The sequence below is a fragment of the Cyprinus carpio genome, chromosome A5, assembly GCF_018340385.1.
Source record: "Cyprinus carpio isolate SPL01 chromosome A5, ASM1834038v1, whole genome shotgun sequence".
NCBI lineage: Eukaryota > Metazoa > Chordata > Actinopteri > Cypriniformes > Cyprinidae > Cyprinus > Cyprinus carpio.
The window spans coordinates 32,367,504-32,386,453 of record NC_056576.1 but is presented as its reverse complement, the minus strand read 5'-3'; the positions used below and the strand labels follow the sequence as shown (position 1 = coordinate 32,386,453).

Genomic DNA, 18,950 nt, shown 5'->3' with positions numbered 1-18,950 from the left:
TTTACACTGACTCTAAATATACCTCCTATATAGACTTTGAAATCAAAATCACACCCATAGAAAAAACATCTGGAACTTTGTCAAGGTTTACTTCTTTCCTCTAGTTTCCTCTTGCCTGAAATAGAGGTTCTCCTCTCTTCAGACCAGTGACAAAGATCAAACTCCTCTACCAGATGACAAGCCTGAAGATGATAGAGAAAAAACATCAGTAAGTAGAAGTAATGTTCCATGTGTTTTCACTAAGTAAAGACTCTATTGGGTTATCCTTGAAAATCAAGACAATTTTGACCAAAACCACCTGGCGTGATGATTTCGTCAGAGTTGCGGTTCGTAATGATGAAGTCTCTGCACCCTCTATTCTCTGCAGGAGCACACGAGTGTGCGGCACATGACTCCATGACTGTCCTAGTCCAGCCTTCAAATGCCCATTTCCATATTTGGTCACACAATTTGTCACCTCGAATGCAAGATTTCACCATATCAGTTTTTATTACAAAGGACAGTCACTATGAGAAACATGCAACAAGCTAGATCAGTGGATTTATCCATTTGTAATTACTGTCTCAGGATTTTCAAAGTTGTGATGAAACAGGTGTAGCATCTTCCATATTGTGACATCCAAATCAAATGGATTATAGAAAAAGAAAAACTGTAGGGTGGTGACTTCTATCAAACAGTTGTGGATGGAGGTAGACTAAACTTAAAAAAAACTTTTTTTTTTTACAAGAAAGGAGCAGGATTTCAGCAGACTAAACTTAAAAAAATATTTTTTTTTACAAAATGACAAAAGAAACATCAAGATGGATGAATTGTTCACTACAAGATCTACAATGTGCACAATTCTACAAAAACCACAAAAATCACATAAACAACATTCACAATAAGCAACTTCAAAGTGATTAAATATTTTTTTGGGGAAAAAAAATTATATATAGATATATATTTTTTTTTTTCCTCTTCGCTCTTCCAGGTCTGGACCAACCATTTTAAAATTCGGTAATATTTCCAGGTTTTCCCTAACAGGAAATAGAAAGATGCATACCAGTACAGCAATGTTGAAGTCTTTGGCGATCATCTTCAGCTCTCCAGCAACTTGCATCAGCAAGAACATAACTGATGCAAAGCAGCAGTACTGTGACATCTAATGCGTAAGATGCTAATTAGAGCAGAACATTATGATAGAGTATTATGCAATACTGTAAACAAATACCCTCATTCTATTTCCCTCCGAGCATGGATGAGAGCACAGCAGAGACTGAATCCACCATCAGCGCTTTGACTGAACCACCTCCAACAGACGCCTAGGGCACATTCAAGAGTTCTGTAACAAATAACCAATTACATCAACCGACCTTTACACAGAATAATACTTGCCTTCTGAAGGCCATTCTATCTCAGAGTTTGAAGACATTAGAGCAAAGAGAATACATCAAATACTCTGAACACCTTGATTTTTTGAAGTGCCTCCATCAATATATTGAAAAGGAAAGGACATAACTTCTGTAGCACAGTATGGTACAATACAATATAGTTTAAAGGGATCAACATTGGCACAAATGCTGTTCACTAGCAATAGCTGAACAAACAACATGATGATACTTGCCGTAGCAAGCACTACTAAAAAAATTACACTCATCACCTGCTCCTCCATATTAGGGGGGTTGGATTGTAGCGTCTGAAGTAGTCGGTTTGCACACATACCCCCTTTTGTGTCAATGTAAAACACAGTCTGCTTCAGCTGGTGGCATATATTAACTGCAACACTAAAACACACCTACAAATTGATTGAGAGAGTGACAGAGCATTATTGAACACTCACCCATTTGTCCACCCAACCCTAACAGGTTATAAAAGCAGGCTGGATTTTGAAATTGTAGAGCAGGACCAAGAGACTAAGAAGAGTTTCCAGAACAAAAGAACACCTGTGTTTTCCCGCTCCCTGGACTTCCTGTCAATTCAGTTATTTCCCCTATGTACAGCCCGGAATCCAACAGCTTATCCAAACTTAAGACAAAACAGCACAGTTTTGCACAGAGCCTTAATACAAAATACATACATACAGAATGCACTACCATTCAAAATTTTGGGATCAGTAAGATTTTTAAATAACTTTAATTTAAAAATTTTAATTTTAATTATCTTATGCTGCATTTATTTGATCACAAGTACAGTAAAACCAGTCATATTAATAATATTACAATTTAAACCAACTGTTTTATATTTTAATACATTTTAAATGTAATGTACAGTAAATGTAATTTACTGTAATGGCAAAGCTGAATTTTCAGCATAATTGCTCCAGTCTTCAGTGTCTAATATGCGGATTTTGCATTTTTAAAACATTTTCAGGATAAATTTAAAGATCCACAGAACAGCATTTAATTTGAATAGAAATATTCTGTAACATCATTCATTTATTTACAGTCACTTCATCAATTTAATGTTTACTTGCTAAATAAAAGTATTAATTATTTTCAAAAAATATATATACTGACCCCACACTATTCTATTCTATATTAAATTATATTATATTATGAATCCCCCACATATGTGTGGGACCTGGTATTGCCGGTGGACAATATTGCTGTGGAGCTCCAGAGCTCCTCATAGAGATCAGCTCCGGAGATGGCAAAAGCTGTGTACTGAGCCAAGAGCACACGCCGAACAGCTACTACAGCCTAAAAGATAACATGGACAGTTTTTAGTCAGTTAACTTTGTTTAGTTACACTGTCTTTGTGATGGATAGAGGTAAATAAAGGTGAGGCATGAATAGGCGTTAGCTGAAATAAGAAAACTGGCACACTAAAAACGAAGTCATTCCACATACCTTGTAAGACAATGAACACTTTTGTGCAAGTTCTTTTGGGTTACATGAGACAAAGTCCTCAACTGAAAGAATTATACATGTATTATTACAAGGGCACAGGCAGTTATGGAGTAAAGAAACATTAATCCCACAATGGGCAATAGTGCTTGAGCAGCAACAGTACTTCAGTGAATAGTCCTCTCAGTATTCATGCATGCCATTCCAAACCGCTGGTATTTACATCTAGAACAAGCACCCTCAGTATTGGTGCCCCTCAAGGGTGCGTGCTGTCCCCGCTGTTATTTTCTATTTATATGAATGACTGTACTTCCTCAGATTCTATGGTCAAGCTTTTAAAATTTGCTGATGACACTACAATCATTGGCCACAAGGATGCACTGCATTTAACATTCTGCATTCTACGTGCATTTAACTTTGATTTGAAACAAAACAGCGCCTCCTTGTGGCGTGGATGATACAGAAGAGCATACACAGCATACGGTGATAATGAGAGACACAGAGGAGACTGCCGACAAAGGAATTATTGAAAAAAGTCGTTATTTTTGTTTTCTTCGCTTACAAAAAGTGTTCCCATTGCTTCATATAACCCAGATTGCCAGTGTCTGATGACTTTCATACCTTTTATGGACCTTGACACTGTTACTTATTTGGCAGTCTATGGGACAGTCATCCAAAATATCTTAATTTGTGTTCCGAAGACGAACAGAGCTTTTATGGGTTTGGAATGACATGGAGGTAAGTGATTAATGACAAAATTTTCATTTTGGGATGTAGTATCCCTCTAAGATGACATGTAGAAAGAAAAAACATATCTAAAGCATGCAGAATAACAAAACTTTTAAGATTAATTGCCGCTTATGGCATCCATAATTGTAAGCGCAATTAGAAATTTGATTAATTGTGCAGCCCTACCTGGCCAATAAATGCTGTTGTTGTTATCGAAGCTATCATATGGCTCCAGAAGACTAAGAATATATCTCATATTACATATGGAATTCTTTTATGGTACTTGTACGGGTTTCTTTAGTCAATTTTAAGAATACATCAAATTAATAACTCATTATTTATCCAATTCAATGGGAAACAAAATAAATAATCAATCTTAATTTTTTAACCCTGTAATTCTTTATCAAAATGTTAAAAATCTTTATTATTATTATTATTATGCAAAAAAATTTTTTAACCCTGTAATAACTACAAAAGCAGTAACATACAAATTACATCAAACATATACTGCACACACACACACACACAATTATTATTATTATTATATTTTACATATTAAATAAGATATTACTGTGGTAGATGGTTTAACCTCCTAAAAGCATTATTATTATTATTATATTTTACATATTAAATAAGATATTACTGTGGTAGATGGTTTAACCTCCTAAAAGCTACTATAGTACATCTTGTTAGTTTAGTAAGGACGAAATGAACTCAAACTACATGTTGCTATGAGTGTGATGATCATTGTCAACACCTGTTTTGATATCCTCTGCCTGTAAAGCCTTAATGAATTCCTCGTTTATTCCAGGGCAGGTCCCTTCTCTCAAGATCACCATGACTCCCTAGACAGAGTTTAAGAACACAATCGACAACAAAGTTAATAAACAAGAGATAATAAGAACGCTACGTTAAACATCTAATAAACAAAATACTTGATCTTCTCACCAGATGGCTAGAAAACCCATCAACACGCATTTATGTTCTTCACATCAGGGTTCTTCTGGGTGTCTTTACATATTAGGAGACATCTTCATCACTTTTTATTGCTGCCCGCCACATTTCAACACCAGTCAGCGATCAGCGTAATTGACAGGTGAACCGTCCAATCACAGCCTTCGTAGTGTTACATAAGCCAATGACAGGATTTCTACTTGCGCTAAGCCCCGCCTCGCGTGCGCGGGGCGTGCGTGGGGCGTGCGTAGAGAAGTGAAAGTAACGCGATTGGTTCGGCTGTTTCCTAAACACAGAAAACATCTACAGCCAGTTTCCGTCAAGCAGCTGCTCGCTATAGACGCAAAAGCAGCCTAAAACCGTGTTTTGAGACTATAGCGCACCTGCAAATAATGGGAAGGAGTGTTGTGCACTCTTATACCGCTGTCATCTGTGTGTTTGTCGCTCAGGCCCGTTAGGCTCGAGTCTGTTAGCGTTAGCCGCTTGGAGCTGTCGTTCACACTCGCGGGGGCAAAATGGTGAGTTTGAGATTTCCAGTTTGTTTTAAGTTAATCGCTTAACAGGTCGTATTTGTGTGGTTGGGGATGGTTGTAAACGACCTAGCCGCATAGTTGCTCGCGTTGCTTGTTGAGCTGTTTTTATGAGAGCATTAATACGTGACGTTCAGATCGCAGCTGGATGTCGACTGTGTGTCAAAACATAGCGAGTAGCCTGCCTTTACTACATTTATAGCTGTAACAGACCCGCCAGTGATGCTCCACAAGTACGTCCTTGATAGATAGCTCACTGGAGTTTGACACACAGCCGTCGTGTAGAATTGACAGCTCGATATGAGCTGCAGATTATGACTAAGAGGTCGAGAGATTCGGGCCAGCATCGACAGTCTAATAAGACCGTCTGTGAGCAAATATGATACACGCCAAGGAAGCATAACCGAGTGTACCTGCCGATTAGATCCCTGTCTGTTAAAACAGGGATGCGAATCCTTCTTCATGATGATTCTGGCATATTAACGATTCCTGTATTACTTATGAGTAAGAAATGTTTGTAAAAATACTTCCCTTCCAAATACAGGTCTGTTGCCAAGATGTGAGTGCAGAAATCAGTTTAACACAGCGAAATTCCATAAAAAAATTAATGCTGCATGCAGCATTGAAAGGGCCACCCCCACCCGGTGGGCTCAGGAAACCAGGTTAGGCAATATGCATTTAAAGTGGTAAATAAAGGAGGTATGTCAAAGTCATTTATATGTGCCAAACTTCCTGGTGGCACTATGACAATAACTGAATATTGGCCTTTAGATGTCTTCAGGCCAGGACTCTTACCAAACAAGAAATTTGGAGCAGATTGGACATTGCATATTTCAGGATATTTCGGTTTCAGTCATTTCCTGTTGCCAGCAGAGGGCGCTATGACTATAAGTGAAAATGGGCATGTAGATCTCTTCAGGCCAGGAGTCTTATCAACAGCGTAATTTTTCATAGTGAAACATCGGACTTTGTTAGGCTGCCACGGACACGCCCATTAACGAAAACTCAAGATCTTCGCAATTTAACGTCGCAAAGACCTTCAGACTGACCAACTATAATGATGTCATTATATCTTTGAGAGGAGTTTGTTACAGTATAAAACATGTCACTTCCAGTTGGCAGCATCTGGCCCTTTGACTACAACTGAGCATGGGCATGTTTTCAGGACAGGACTCTTATCAAATATGTGAAGTTTGGGGTAGATCAGACATTGTATGCCTGAGTTACAGCAACTTCCTGTTTCATGGCGAAACATTGAAATCTGTCAGGGCGCCAGGGACACACCCTTCAACAACAACTCAAGATCTTCACAATTAAGCATCACAAAGGCCTCACCGTCAAATCTAAAGATGATCGGATTAAAACTGTAGGAAATGGCAAAAAAATCGTTGAGGAAATTCAAAATGGATGACTTCCTGTTGCGTTTAGGACTTTGCTCCAAGATCCTTTTTTGTAGGTATTGGGACATTACATGCATGTACCAAATTCCGTACACGTAGGTGATTATAGGTGTTGCTATCGAGCCATTTTGCCACGCCCAATTCTGAAAGCCATATCATATTTCAAATTTTCACCGGTTTTGTGAGTTTTTCACTTTGGAGAAGAATAAGAATAGGGTGCCTGGGCCATTAAATAAGAATTGTCAATTTTGATTTCATGGTGACTTCTAAGACTGGCAGACATGGTCACCATGAACTATATAATTAACAACAGCAAATAAATAATAAATAACCATCAAATAACCACATAAACAAAAATTATTTATAATTAACTACAGTAAATAACTATTAAATAACGAGTAAATAACTACAGAAACATAAAATACCATATACATATTCCAACACAATGAAAAAGAACCCAAGACAATTGCACAGTAAACATACCTTAATAAAAAAGAGAGAATTATTAATAAGAATTAATATTTTTTTTGTATATGAAAAAATGCTAGTTAGACTCTTCTGATTCTTTAAGATTCCTTTACTGCTTATGAACTTATGAGGAAGAAATATTTGTAAAAATACTTCCCTCAACAGTGTGTTGTCAATTCTTGAGATCATTTCTGGTTATACAACAAATATAGAACCTCAGAGGTGCTATTTATGAAATTCTTGTAAAAGGTCTTTACACAGACTGTTTAAAGGTATAACCTAGCTGACCCAAAAATGAAATATATGCTTAGTTGACCCGGTCAAAATGAAAATTATCCCCATGATATGGATATAGTTTGTGTAAGAAAAAAAATAAAAACTTTATAAACTGAAATTATTCTATGTCATACATTAATCCTCATTTTGTACAACAAATTCATGAGCGGTCTTTTGTTTTGCTCTCTCCTCTGTGCTTCTGCATTGGTCACTTCTCACGGGAGCTTAGGCTACGTCTATGTCATACACTGGGACGCCACTGTCTCGTGAACGTGCATACGACAGTTAGCGGAAACTAGAGATTACGGTTTATGAAGTTTTAAATATGGATATTTTTCTTACATAAACACATCGCTTCACTTCAAGAGGATTTTATTAACATTATGGCAATAAACATACAAACATAGCTAACAAACACTTAAACAGCAGGTGAACAAACCCTTCAATTACATCTGTCAAAAATGTAATCATAAATCTGCCATATATATAAAAAATTAGGCCATAATTATATAAACTTACATAGATACCAACGTGCAGTAAACTGTAAAACTATGTTGCTCATAAACTTACATAGATACCAACGTGCAGTAAACTGTAAAACTATGTTGCGCTTCAAACCATTTTTATGATTTTTTTTTTCACAAAATATATGTGTATAATTATACGTCACACTGAATTAAATTAAATATTGAGGAGATCATATAATGAAGAATGTACGTCCAAGAACCATTATTGGAACTTAATATCACAAGAAAAATTTGGGTCCAATATTTAAAAGAAAAAATGATAGATTGTTGACGTTGGTGATTTCTGTTTTCATATTCAAAATACAGGCCTTAGAATGGAAATGTATGCTTCAGCATGATAATGTGTGGCTGTGTTACATATGTTGCATACTGAGCTTGCGATCCATGCCACACTTTTGCTTCTGCAAGTTAAAGAAGAATGAAAAGAGGTTTCTTGACAGTGGCAAGATGTAGATGATAGTATTGTCTCCTTACTCTTTTTGTTGAGTCATTCAACCGTTGTTTGTTTGAGCTTGTTCTAGTATGTGTGTGGGGTGTGTCGTTTCTGCTTGCATTTCTACCCTAAACTGTTTGACAGTATATCTGGTTGTTTTCAACAAAATTTCGTTATAGTCCTCTAATTATTTTTTAGCTGAAATAATATTTGATTTTGTACTGGTTAATGCTTGTTGATATGTTGATATTGTGCTTCAGAAGCAAGACTTAGAATCGAGATCTGCCATTGACTAGTGTTTAAGTATGTACATGTGTCTTAATGACTGTAATGCAAGTTGTGAAACTTCACAGTTCAGCTCTTGTAATACACTGAAGTAAAGAAAGAACAAATTAACTAATAAGACCCAAATATTGACTTGGAGCCATATGTAAGTGCTTAGCAAACTTTTGTGTCTTACAGGTAGGATTAAGAACACAAACCGGTTTTTATTCAGAAGATAACAGAGATTAATTGAAATTTACTGGTGTGTGATTCAGTGCTAGTAAACTCGATGCCAGTGTTGATGTAGGTGAAAGTTTCCCTAAACTTGAGAGACTTCTTTTTCCTTTTATTGCAGGTGGTGTTGTTGAATCCATTGGAGAATCTAAAGATCTACATAAGTAGCCGTCCACCGCTGGTCATTTTTATGGTCAGCGTCAGTGCTGTGGCTATCGCTTTCCTCACTATAGGATACTTCTTTAAGATCAAGGAGATTAAATCACCTGAAATGACTGAGGTAGGAAATAACTTGGTTTAGCTCAAATGTGTGAGCTGTGAACCTTTGAAAATACTTGAGAATGTAATAATTAAATAAAGATTATTTTAAATAAAGGGATTATTTTAAATAAAGAGAAATAATAATAATTAGTAGTATTTATTGATATTTTGAATAAACCTTTTATTCTTTGTTTTCATTTTAATCATAATTTAAGTTTTAGTAATGTAATTTTACTATTTCTGTAATGTAATTTTTATAATTCTATATACAGGTCCTTCTCAAAATATTAGCATATTGTGAAAAAGTTCATTATTTTCCATAATGTAATGATAAAAATTAAACTTTCATATAGATTCACAGCATTGCACACCAACTGAAATATTTCAGGTCTTTTATTGTTTTAATACTGATGATTTCTGGCATACAGCTCATGAAAAACCCCAAAATTCCTATCTCAAAAAATCATGAAAAGGTTCTCTAAACGAGCTATTAACCTAATCATCTGAACCCAACTAATTAACTCTAAACACCTGCAAAAGATTCCTGAGGCTTTTAAAAACTCCCAGCCTGGTTCATTTACTCAAAACCGCAATCATGGGGGTAAGACTGTTTGCCGACCTGACTGCTGTCCAGAAGGCCATCATTGACACCCTCAAGCAGAGGGTAAGACACAGAAAGAAATTTCTGAACGAATAGGCTGTTCCCAGAGTGCTGTAATCAAGGGCACCTCAGTGGGAAGTCTGTGGGAAAGGAAAAAGTGTGGCAAAAAACGCTGCACAACGAGAAGAGGTGACCGGGACCCCCTGAGGAAGATTGTGGAGAAAGGACCGATTCCAGACCTTGGGGGACCTGCGGAAGCAGTGGACTGAGTCTGGAGTAGAAACATCCAGAGCCACCGTGCACAGGCGCTTGCTTTTTTACCCAGAAAAACAGCGGCAGAGAAGCGCCTGACCTGGGCTACAGAGAAGCAGCAACTGGACTTTTGGCTCAGTGGTCCAAAAGTACTTTTTTTTTCGGATGAAAGCAAATTTTGCATGTCATTTGGAAATCAAGGTGCCAGAGTCCTGGGGAGAATGCCAAAAATGCCTGAAGTCCAGTGTCAAGTACCCACAGTCAGTGATGGTCTGGGGTGCCATGTCAGCTGCTGGTGTTGGTCACTGTGTTTTAATCAAGGCCAGGGTCAATGCAGCTAGCTATCAGGAGATTTTTTGAGCACTTCATGCTTCCATCTGCTGAAAAAGCTTTATGGAGATGAAGATTCCGTTTTTCAGCACGACCTGGCACCTGCTCACAGTGCCAAAACCACTGGTAAATGGTTTACTGACCATGGTATTACTGTGCTCAATTGGCCCTGCCAACTCTCCTGACCTGAACCCCATAGAGAATCTGTGGGATATTGTGAAGAGAAAGTTGAGAGACGCAAGACCCAACACTCTGGATGAGCTTAAGGCCGCTATCGAAGCATCCTGGGCCTCCATAACACCTCAGCAGTGCCACAGGCTGATTGCCTTTTGAAGCAAGAAAAAGGATTCCCGACCAAGATATTGAGTGCATAAAGAGAAACATAATTATTTGAAGATTGACTTTTTTTGTATTAAATAAACTTTTTTTTTTTATTTTCATTTCGGATGAAATATGCTTTATTTTTTGAAGATAGGAATTTTGGGGTTTTCAATGATAGCTGTATGCCAAAAATCATCAGTATTAAAACAATAAAAAACCTGAAATATTTCAGTTGGTGTGCAATTTATTTAAAATATATGAAAGTTTAATTTTTATCATTACATTATGGAAAATAATGAACTTTTTCACAATATGCACATTTTTTGAGAAGGACCTGTATAGCTTCATTTTCATTTTATTTCAGTTTTAGTTTTAGAAATTTTATTTTTCGTTTATTTTAATTAATCATCAAGCAACATTTCTTTTTTTTTTTTTTTTTTTTTTACTAATTATATTATATTTTATTTCCGTTACCGAAAATGATTTCTACTATAAGAAGTTTGCAGGTCCTTGATGGGAAACCATATACATTTGAATATGTACAGCTATATTATTTAGTGGGGAAAGACAATTGAAACAAGATTGTTTAAATAAACACTTAATTTCAATTTCTTTAAAAATATAATCTAAAATTATGTTGTGATTTATTTCAGCTTTGTGTTTTTAAATAGTTTTAGTTAATAATGACAACACTGCAGTAGACATACAGGTATGAGAATGCATGGTTGCCTGGGCATTAATATTGATCAGGAAATGCTGGAGATAAACTTCACATTGGAATTGATCACTTTTGTAAACTTTTTTTTTTTTTTTTTTCTCCTTCTAGGATTGGAACACCTTCCTTCTCCGATTCAACGAGATTGACTTTTGCATCTCAGAAAACGAGACCCTCAAGCACAGCTTGAATGAGTCCATCACTCCAGAGAGCACAGTGACCAGCAGTCAAACGCGATCCAGCACCCAGTCACCACCCCTGCTGGAGGACCTGGGTCTGATCAACATCTCTGTGCCCATCACATTGACACTGGATCCGCTGAGGCCATTTGGGGGCTACTCACGCAATATTACCCACCTTTATGCCAGTGTGCTTGGGCAGCAAGTTGGCCTTGCTGGTATGTCTCTATTTTTTTTCCCTGAGTGTGGGTTTTTGGTGGAAATTTAACTTGGACGTGTGCCATATGTTAACACACCTCCATGGGGTCATTGATTTTACCAGCTTTTTTTTTTGCTGTTTTTCACATAGACTGTTTCCCCACTTGCATATTTGTACTGTGCACTAAGAAGTTTGCAGTTCCTTGATTGGAGACTACCTATGTTTGAATGTGTACAGTTATATCCTTCAGTAGGGAAAGACCATTAAAGCACACTTATGTTTAAATAACATTCTGAAATCATAGATATATTTATCTAATTCAGTTGAAATCATGCTAAAAATAAAATCCGTCTGGCTAACGGGTATGTGAGGAAAATACATTTTCCGGATGCAAATCAGTTAGAAAGTTATCATACTGGCCCATCTCTTCCTTATGCTGTGTCTGCTGCACCATCATGAAATTGTGTCTTGACCCACAGGACGTGAACTTAACTTTCTGATTCAAATTTATATGTAAAACAGCAATGGCACCTTCTCTGTGGCATACAGCATTTTGTGATTGAGATCATATTTTTATATTTTTCCTCTCCCTCTAGAGAAAAACACAAACCCAGACATCTTTGTTACACGTTGTGTTGTCGGCTGTACTTTATTAGCTGAAAAGGCATTCATGGATGTCTGTTATGCCGTATGATGTATAAATGTCTATTATGCTCAACGAGGCTGCATTTATTTGATGAACAAAGTTTGAAAGAACAGCATTTATTTGAAATGGAAATTTTTATAACTTGAAAATCTTTTGTAACAAATGTCATCACATTAATTTCATTGATCTTACTAACCTCATATTTGAATAGTAATGTATGACATATTATGATAACATTATATTTGTTCTCAAAGGAGAAAGCCCTAGACTGCTGTAGTGAAATTCACAATGAGCATATTTAGGAATTTTAAGCAGAATTCAGCCTTGTTGGCCTTGTCTATGTTAGTTAAACAGATCAGATTGGAAAGTCGGCACTGTGATGTTTTTTTTTCCCCCTCTCTACTGGTGTTGTGGCTGAATGTAGTCCAGTTAAAACAATGGTCCATTGTGAACAAAGGGATAACAGTGGGAGAGAGGCCAAGCTGAATACCTTCTAGATATCACTTGCAGGCACTTCTAAGCTCCCTTTGTTTTGCAGAACATGCTGACACTGTGTGGGTGTGTTTGTCATTAAAGGCAGAGAGGCCCATGAAGAGATGAACATCACTTTCACTCTGCCGGTAGCCTGGAACTCAGATGACTGCGTTCTGCATGGTCGTTGTGAGCAGATGGTCTTCAGCACCTGTCTGACCATCACAGCAGCAAGTAATGTCTTCCCAGTCACAGTGTAAGTGTCCATACAAACATCTCCCAAATCACCTCAAATTTTTTTGTGCATATTTTTTACTTCTATATCAGGATGTCTGTCCACTTGTCTTCTGTCAGGGGTCGATATTAACGCTTGTCCGGGACAAGTGGATTCTGTGAAGGGGCAAGTAAAAGAGAATTGTACTTGCCCAACCGGACAAGTAACCTGATTAAAATTATTAATAACAAACAATAACTAGGGCAGCACGGAAACTTTGGCGAGAATGATTCAGATTTTATTACTTTCAGTGTAAACGGTGACTAATAACGGATAATGTATTGACAGTATCAAGTTTGCATCAGTTGAGGATCGTGCAGTCTGTCTGACACGCGGAGAAATCAAAACTATAAGCGCAACAGCACACACAAAGAAACAAACATGAGCAAACATACTGCGGTAGAAAAAAAAAAAACTATTCTACATAATATATGCAACATCACATGACCAAGAGTGATGTTTTTCCGACTTTCAGCATGATTGCAAATGTGATATTGATTTTATACTACTTTAGTTCAATAAACAAGTAATATTAACTGACTTCCATTTTAGACACATTATTGATCGTTTTTGCTCCATTTCGCTAATGAAAATAGTTCTAATCTGAAACACAGCAGAACAGTCGTGCATCTCTGAGCCAACACACAACAGTGTTTGTTACTTAATGATTCAGCAGTTTTGAATGAGTCAATGATTCAGTGAGCTATTCATAAAGACTTAATTTATTGAATGAATCAGCCGTTTGAACGAATCGGTTGAATCAATGATTCACTCATTAAGACAGTGACTTGCCGCCACCTACTGGTGGTTTAATTTTATATTTAAAAGTATCATTGCATTTTTCCAACGTTTCATATTTGTATGTCAAAAGAGTAAAACATTAATCTAATAACATTATTTATGCATCTGCAATTTTGAGTAAATTAATTTATGGAACCTCTTATCTTCATTAAACAGTCTGAGTAAATACATCTAAATGGCACTTTCGATGCAGCTTCTGTGTTTCCTCTGCAGTGGTATACTTAACTTAAACTTAACTATAAAGTGTCTTATTATTCTAACTTAATGTATTGATCAAATTTAAGAATTTGACGTAAATGGTGACATGTACATTTAATCAGGTTAGGAAAATATTGTCCTTCATAAAGTTAAAAAGTGTAACAGCAATCAATTTAAGGCAATATCACAAATATGCCGATTAAAGTAATACCTGATAGAGCACTGATGAGACTGTTGCTTCAGAATAAATTACATATGCGGCAAAAAAAACCTCTTTTTTTTTCCCCCGGACAAGTAACTTTTTTTACTCTGACAATGAATGACTGATTTGCCTTTGCGAAGGTCAAAGCAAAGCCCTGTGTGGGGTTGCAGGGATGCTGGAAGATTTTAGTAATATTAGTAAATATTAGTAATATTTGTTCTAGCATTCAGAAGGAAAGCTTTCGTTCACTGTACGTTGAGCCAGATAAGTAGATGTGGATAAATTAAAAAAAGTTAAAATAATAAAATTTTATATATAGTGGATATGCATGTTTTAGTTCTCTATAATATGCCTGGTATGATGGGCTTTTTGAAAATATATGGGCTTTTTGCCATAGGTTCTGTGTATCTGTGTATTTTCTCTGTAAATTATTTATTTTTTGTGTGTGCTGAGCAACTAAGACATCCGAAATGAGTGTTTAAAGGGATAAATCACCCCAAAATTTGCTGTTAATTAACTCACTCTCAGGTCATCTAAGATGTAGCCTAGCTTGTTTTCTTTAGTAGAGCAGTAAAGAATTTTTTTTTATATGAAGTTTAAACCATGGTCCTTGGTGATTTATAAAATGCAAGTCAATGGCTTCCGGCACTTGAGTCAAAAAAGCATACACAGGTCAGACGAAATTAATACCTGTGGCTCCTGCCGATATATTGAGGTCTAATGAAGCAAAACGATTGATCTGTGTGAGAAAACTGAAGATTATTTACAACCATTGCCATATTAATCTATAGCCTCAGGGAAACCATCTGGAGTGATGTCCAGTTCCCAAACGAATCATTGTTTTGAACCGGTTCTTTAAAGTGAACTGGATGAACCAGTTCACCAAATTGGACTGAACCATCTGAAACAATTTGCAGCTCGAGCAGCACAGATCTACAAGTTACTCGAACTGAAAAAACTGAGTTGATGATACAAGCATGTATGAAACTAACACTCAAATGAAGAGGAGAAATGAAAGTTTTATGGTTTCTCATAGTTAATGTAAAAAGGGTAAGGTGATTAAGACTAGTTTATTCACTTTATATGCTTTAGACATGTAAAACATCCACATTTCATATCATTATTGGGTGTTTTAGTAATATAATTGCTTATATGTGACATTGCATGATTACGTAAACAAACTGGTGAATCAGTTATTTGAACCAGTTCATTGAAGCAAACTGTCTGAAAGAACCTGCTCACGGAGGCTATGAATTTCAAGTAATAATGTTTTGAATGTTATTTTTCTTGTACAGACCAATCGTTTCGCTTAATCGCACCTCAATATATTGTCAGGAGGAGTCACAGGTATTAATTTTGTCTTGCCTGATATGCTTTTGTTTTTTACTCTTAAGTGCCAGTAGCTACTGACTTGCATTTTTTGAATCACCATGGTTCAGCTAAAAATGTTCTTTTACTGTTCTACTGAAGGAAAAAGTCACCTACATCTTGGATGGCCTGAGGGTGAGTTAATGCAAAATTACATTTTTGGGGGAAACTATTCCTTTAACTGACCCAGAAATCCAAAACAAAAAGAACATACACAGAGGGCACATAGTAGACGTGCAGCATAGTGCAGTTTTGTGTTGCATAACTGAGGCTAGTTTTTATTTTAAGGGTCCTAATTGGAGTTTCCTTCATCTAGAATGATTAATTCATGCCTAGTTTTGATAATCCTCTGCAGGCAGCCGCCTCACTGTGTCCCAGAGACCTACAGCAATGCCACTTCCTGGTACAAGATTTTCACCACAGCACGAGATTCAGACACGAAGTACACACAGGAGTACAACCCGTTCTGGTGTTACAAAGGTGCCATTGGGAAAGTATATCACACACTGAATCCCAAGCTCACTGTCATCGTTCCAGATGTGAGTGTTTCAGCAATGATATTAAAACATCTGTGTAATTTTTAAATGTCTTGTGAAAGAACAGTACTAATGTATAGCAGACAAAAACGCCTAGCAACCACTTAGCAACACACAAATTTGATTGTATTGAAAAGGTTTCAGTTGAATTAATTGTCTATCATCTTTTTACATGTTGTTGTTGCTTTATCGAGTCCGAATGTTTATGATTGGCCCAGAGTAGACATCTCACATCAGCTCATACTCTCATACTGTTAATCTCTGTAACTGGTAATTTACTGGTAATGTTACAACTTCTTATACCAGTCAATTGCCAGAACAAATTTACCAGTATTTTTGAAAAGGTCCTGCTCACACATGATCTCTTAATATTAATTCACCGGTAATTTACCAGTAAAGACTGTATGTGTGAAAGGGGCTTATGTTATAACTTTCACATGGTTTTTATCCTTGTCATTTCATGAAACATGCTCAGATCGTGGAAAATAGCACATCATTATTTACAGCAGATTCTAACGATAGTCCAAAATCAAAATAATCCATTGTGTCTATCATGTGTAAATAATGCCTAAACCCATGAATTGAATAAATCAGTTGGAGGGTCGTATTGAACACTTAGTAAATGTAAAGTAAAATGTAAAAAGAAGTTTATATATAAAAGTATAAATGTATAAAAAAATATATTATATATATATATAATATATATATATTATATATATTCTACTACTTCTTATATTGCTTTAAATAGAAATCTTTGAATTTGTCAGATGAAAATGATAGCATAGTGCTGGTGAGTTCTGCACAGACAAGCACATGACCCAGTCTCTTAATTTATTTATTTTTTTTATTTCACCTGCTATTTACCCTATATTTTATTAATTGATTTGTAAATGTATACTTTTTTATTCCCGGTATAATATACCTGTATTAAAAAGTGATATCACTTTTTTGATTTATACATTTTTTGTAAACTTTAACACAGAGGCAAGTTGTGTTGTGTAAGTTGTCATATCCTCACTACAATTCAAGCGTGCACTCTCTTTCCCGATAGGACGATCGCTCTCTCATTAACCTACACCTCATGCACACCAGCTACTTCCTGTTTGTGATGGTCATCACAATGTTCTGCTATGCAGTCATCAAGGGCAGGCCAGGCAAAGTTCGACAGAACAACCCAGATTTCTGTCCAGAAAAGGTATGACTTGGTCTATGAGATGATCTGTGTGATTAGTCTGCTAGTTAAAGTTAAACTCAGTCTAGTAGAGAAGTTGTGCATTTGCTGACATGATGTCGTCATCCAGCTCACAACAAACAAGTGCACTAGCTGAATTCAAAAAGTGCCTGTTTTTCACACAGGTGTCCTTGTCTGCGGGATAAATGGGCTTGAAGGTGGACATCTGAACCGAAGCATATCGGAAAGGGAAGTGAGAAAACTACATGTTGCCTACTGAACCCAGGAGAAGGGTGCAAAAAAAAAAAGCTCTGTGAATGCATTACTCTGCAATGTTGGGACACTCCAACCAAAGATTTTTAAGTGCCTGTATCTACTGTGTAAATAATTATAGGACTCTTAATTCAGTACAGAAGCAGTCTGCCTGAGCTTCCCCCTGCACCCTGTGCCATCCTCTATATGTTCAGTATATCCCGTATCAACAGAGGACAGTGACTGACTAGAGATGTTCAGATGGGCAATATCACCTCCACTAAATCCGATCTCTTTTCACGCTCGCTCTTTGTGTTCTTGATCAAAACCCTTCCTGTTTGATTTCTCTGGAAGTGACCTTTGCCTTGTCATTCCTCTCGTCTCTTTGTCTTAGCCAACCCTTTCATATGTGTCCAGTGCAGATTCTGCAGTGGTATCTTTTGATTCCTCTTTGAGGACAGGAAGATGTGTGGATCTCTGCCATGTACCGTGATCTTTGGACGAGTTCTACTAGAGATAACCGCTGACTTCTGTATGACACGCTGCTTTTATCATCGGAACCCACTGTGGTTTTATTGTAAACATGTCTGAATGAGATACCTGAGTGGAAGTTGACACAGCGCTTGATTAAATTCCTCTTAAAAGCAAATAAAAACATAAAACATCTTACTCTGAATGTCACCGTGTTAGTGAGTCGAGATAAGACGCCTGCTCTTGGATCGATGGATTTGTTTGTTGAAATCTGAATTAACACAATGATTAATGGCTTTGGCTTCATGTTTCTGAACACTTCAAATGAATGTATTTGTAAAATCAGCAAATTATCAGTCTCTTGTACATTTAACATTGTAGTTTAAAAAATGTAAATCATTACTGTAGATATTTTTTGTAATCACATTACCGGTCTTCGTTTTCCAGTTTTGTTTTTAAAAAACCATTTGTAACCTTTCTCTACCATCCAATGTGTTGCCTTTTTTTATTGTTTTGTTTCATGCCTCATTTGATACGCATGTTTTTTTTTTAAATCTTAGTGCAATGTCTGACCTGTCTTTTTGCCTTCCAAATCTTATTTTGTTATTCTTATTGTCATTAGGTTTTCATTTCCACCCAATGACATGCATATCATCATCATATCGCATGAGACATATAACAAGAGAGTGCTTTCCTCCTCCATTCTGTCTAGTTCAAGCTTCTATTTGGTCCTCTCCACCTACAAAGTTTCACTGCTCTTTATCGACGAATGCATTTTTCCATCATGACTTGCTTAACCACTTAACCTCCAAAACTCAATCATCAACAGCTCATCAGCACTCCCCTTCTTTCGCCCTATATTAAAGCCCATAATAAACAAGCATCAAACCACTAATGTGCCTTTGCACTGTCACCCATGTTCACCTCACTGTCTTTTATATTTAAGACCCATTTCCTCCTTTGGTTCAACCTACTGTATTCATTTTAAATTGAAATAAAACCTTACGTACAGTCAAAACATCAGTATTGGTTGGGGAAGAGTGGAATTCACTTGTGCTTTAT

At 36.6% G+C, this 18,950-nt stretch overlaps 1 protein-coding gene and 1 pseudogene across 2 annotated transcripts; one reads left to right on the top strand and one right to left on the bottom strand.

Annotated features, from left to right (window-relative positions):
• Positions 1-59: 59 nt before the first annotated feature.
• On the bottom strand, positions 60-4,686 carry LOC109071207 (annotated as a pseudogene).
• A 91-nt stretch (positions 4,687-4,777) lies between these two features.
• On the top strand, positions 4,778-18,570 carry LOC109071210 (transmembrane protein 248-like). Of its 2 annotated transcripts, XM_019087695.2 has the most exons (7): positions 4,778-5,026; positions 8,762-8,920; positions 11,232-11,517; positions 12,721-12,871; positions 15,814-15,997; positions 17,046-17,189; positions 17,351-18,570. In XM_019087695.2, the coding sequence occupies exons 1-7, from the start codon at positions 5,024-5,026 to the stop codon at positions 17,369-17,371; spliced, it is 948 nt and encodes a 315-aa protein (XP_018943240.2). In that variant the 5' UTR covers positions 4,778-5,023; the 3' UTR covers positions 17,372-18,570. The 2 variants fall into 2 exon arrangements, with proteins under 2 accessions (XP_018943240.2, XP_042612868.1); XM_042756934.1 differs by lacking the exon at positions 17,351-18,570 and having other exon boundaries at positions 17,046-17,195.
• Positions 18,571-18,950: the final 380 nt, after the last annotated feature.

Coding starts and splice junctions, on each gene's coding strand:
- LOC109071210 (XM_019087695.2), top strand. Junction 12,872..15,813: donor AATGTCTTCCCAGTCACAGT/GTAAGTGTCCAT, acceptor AATCCTCTGCAG/GCAGCCGCCTCACTGTGTCC. Junction 17,190..17,350: donor CAGATTTCTGTCCAGAAAAG/GTATGACTTGGT, acceptor TTTTTCACACAG/GTGTCCTTGTCTGCGGGATA.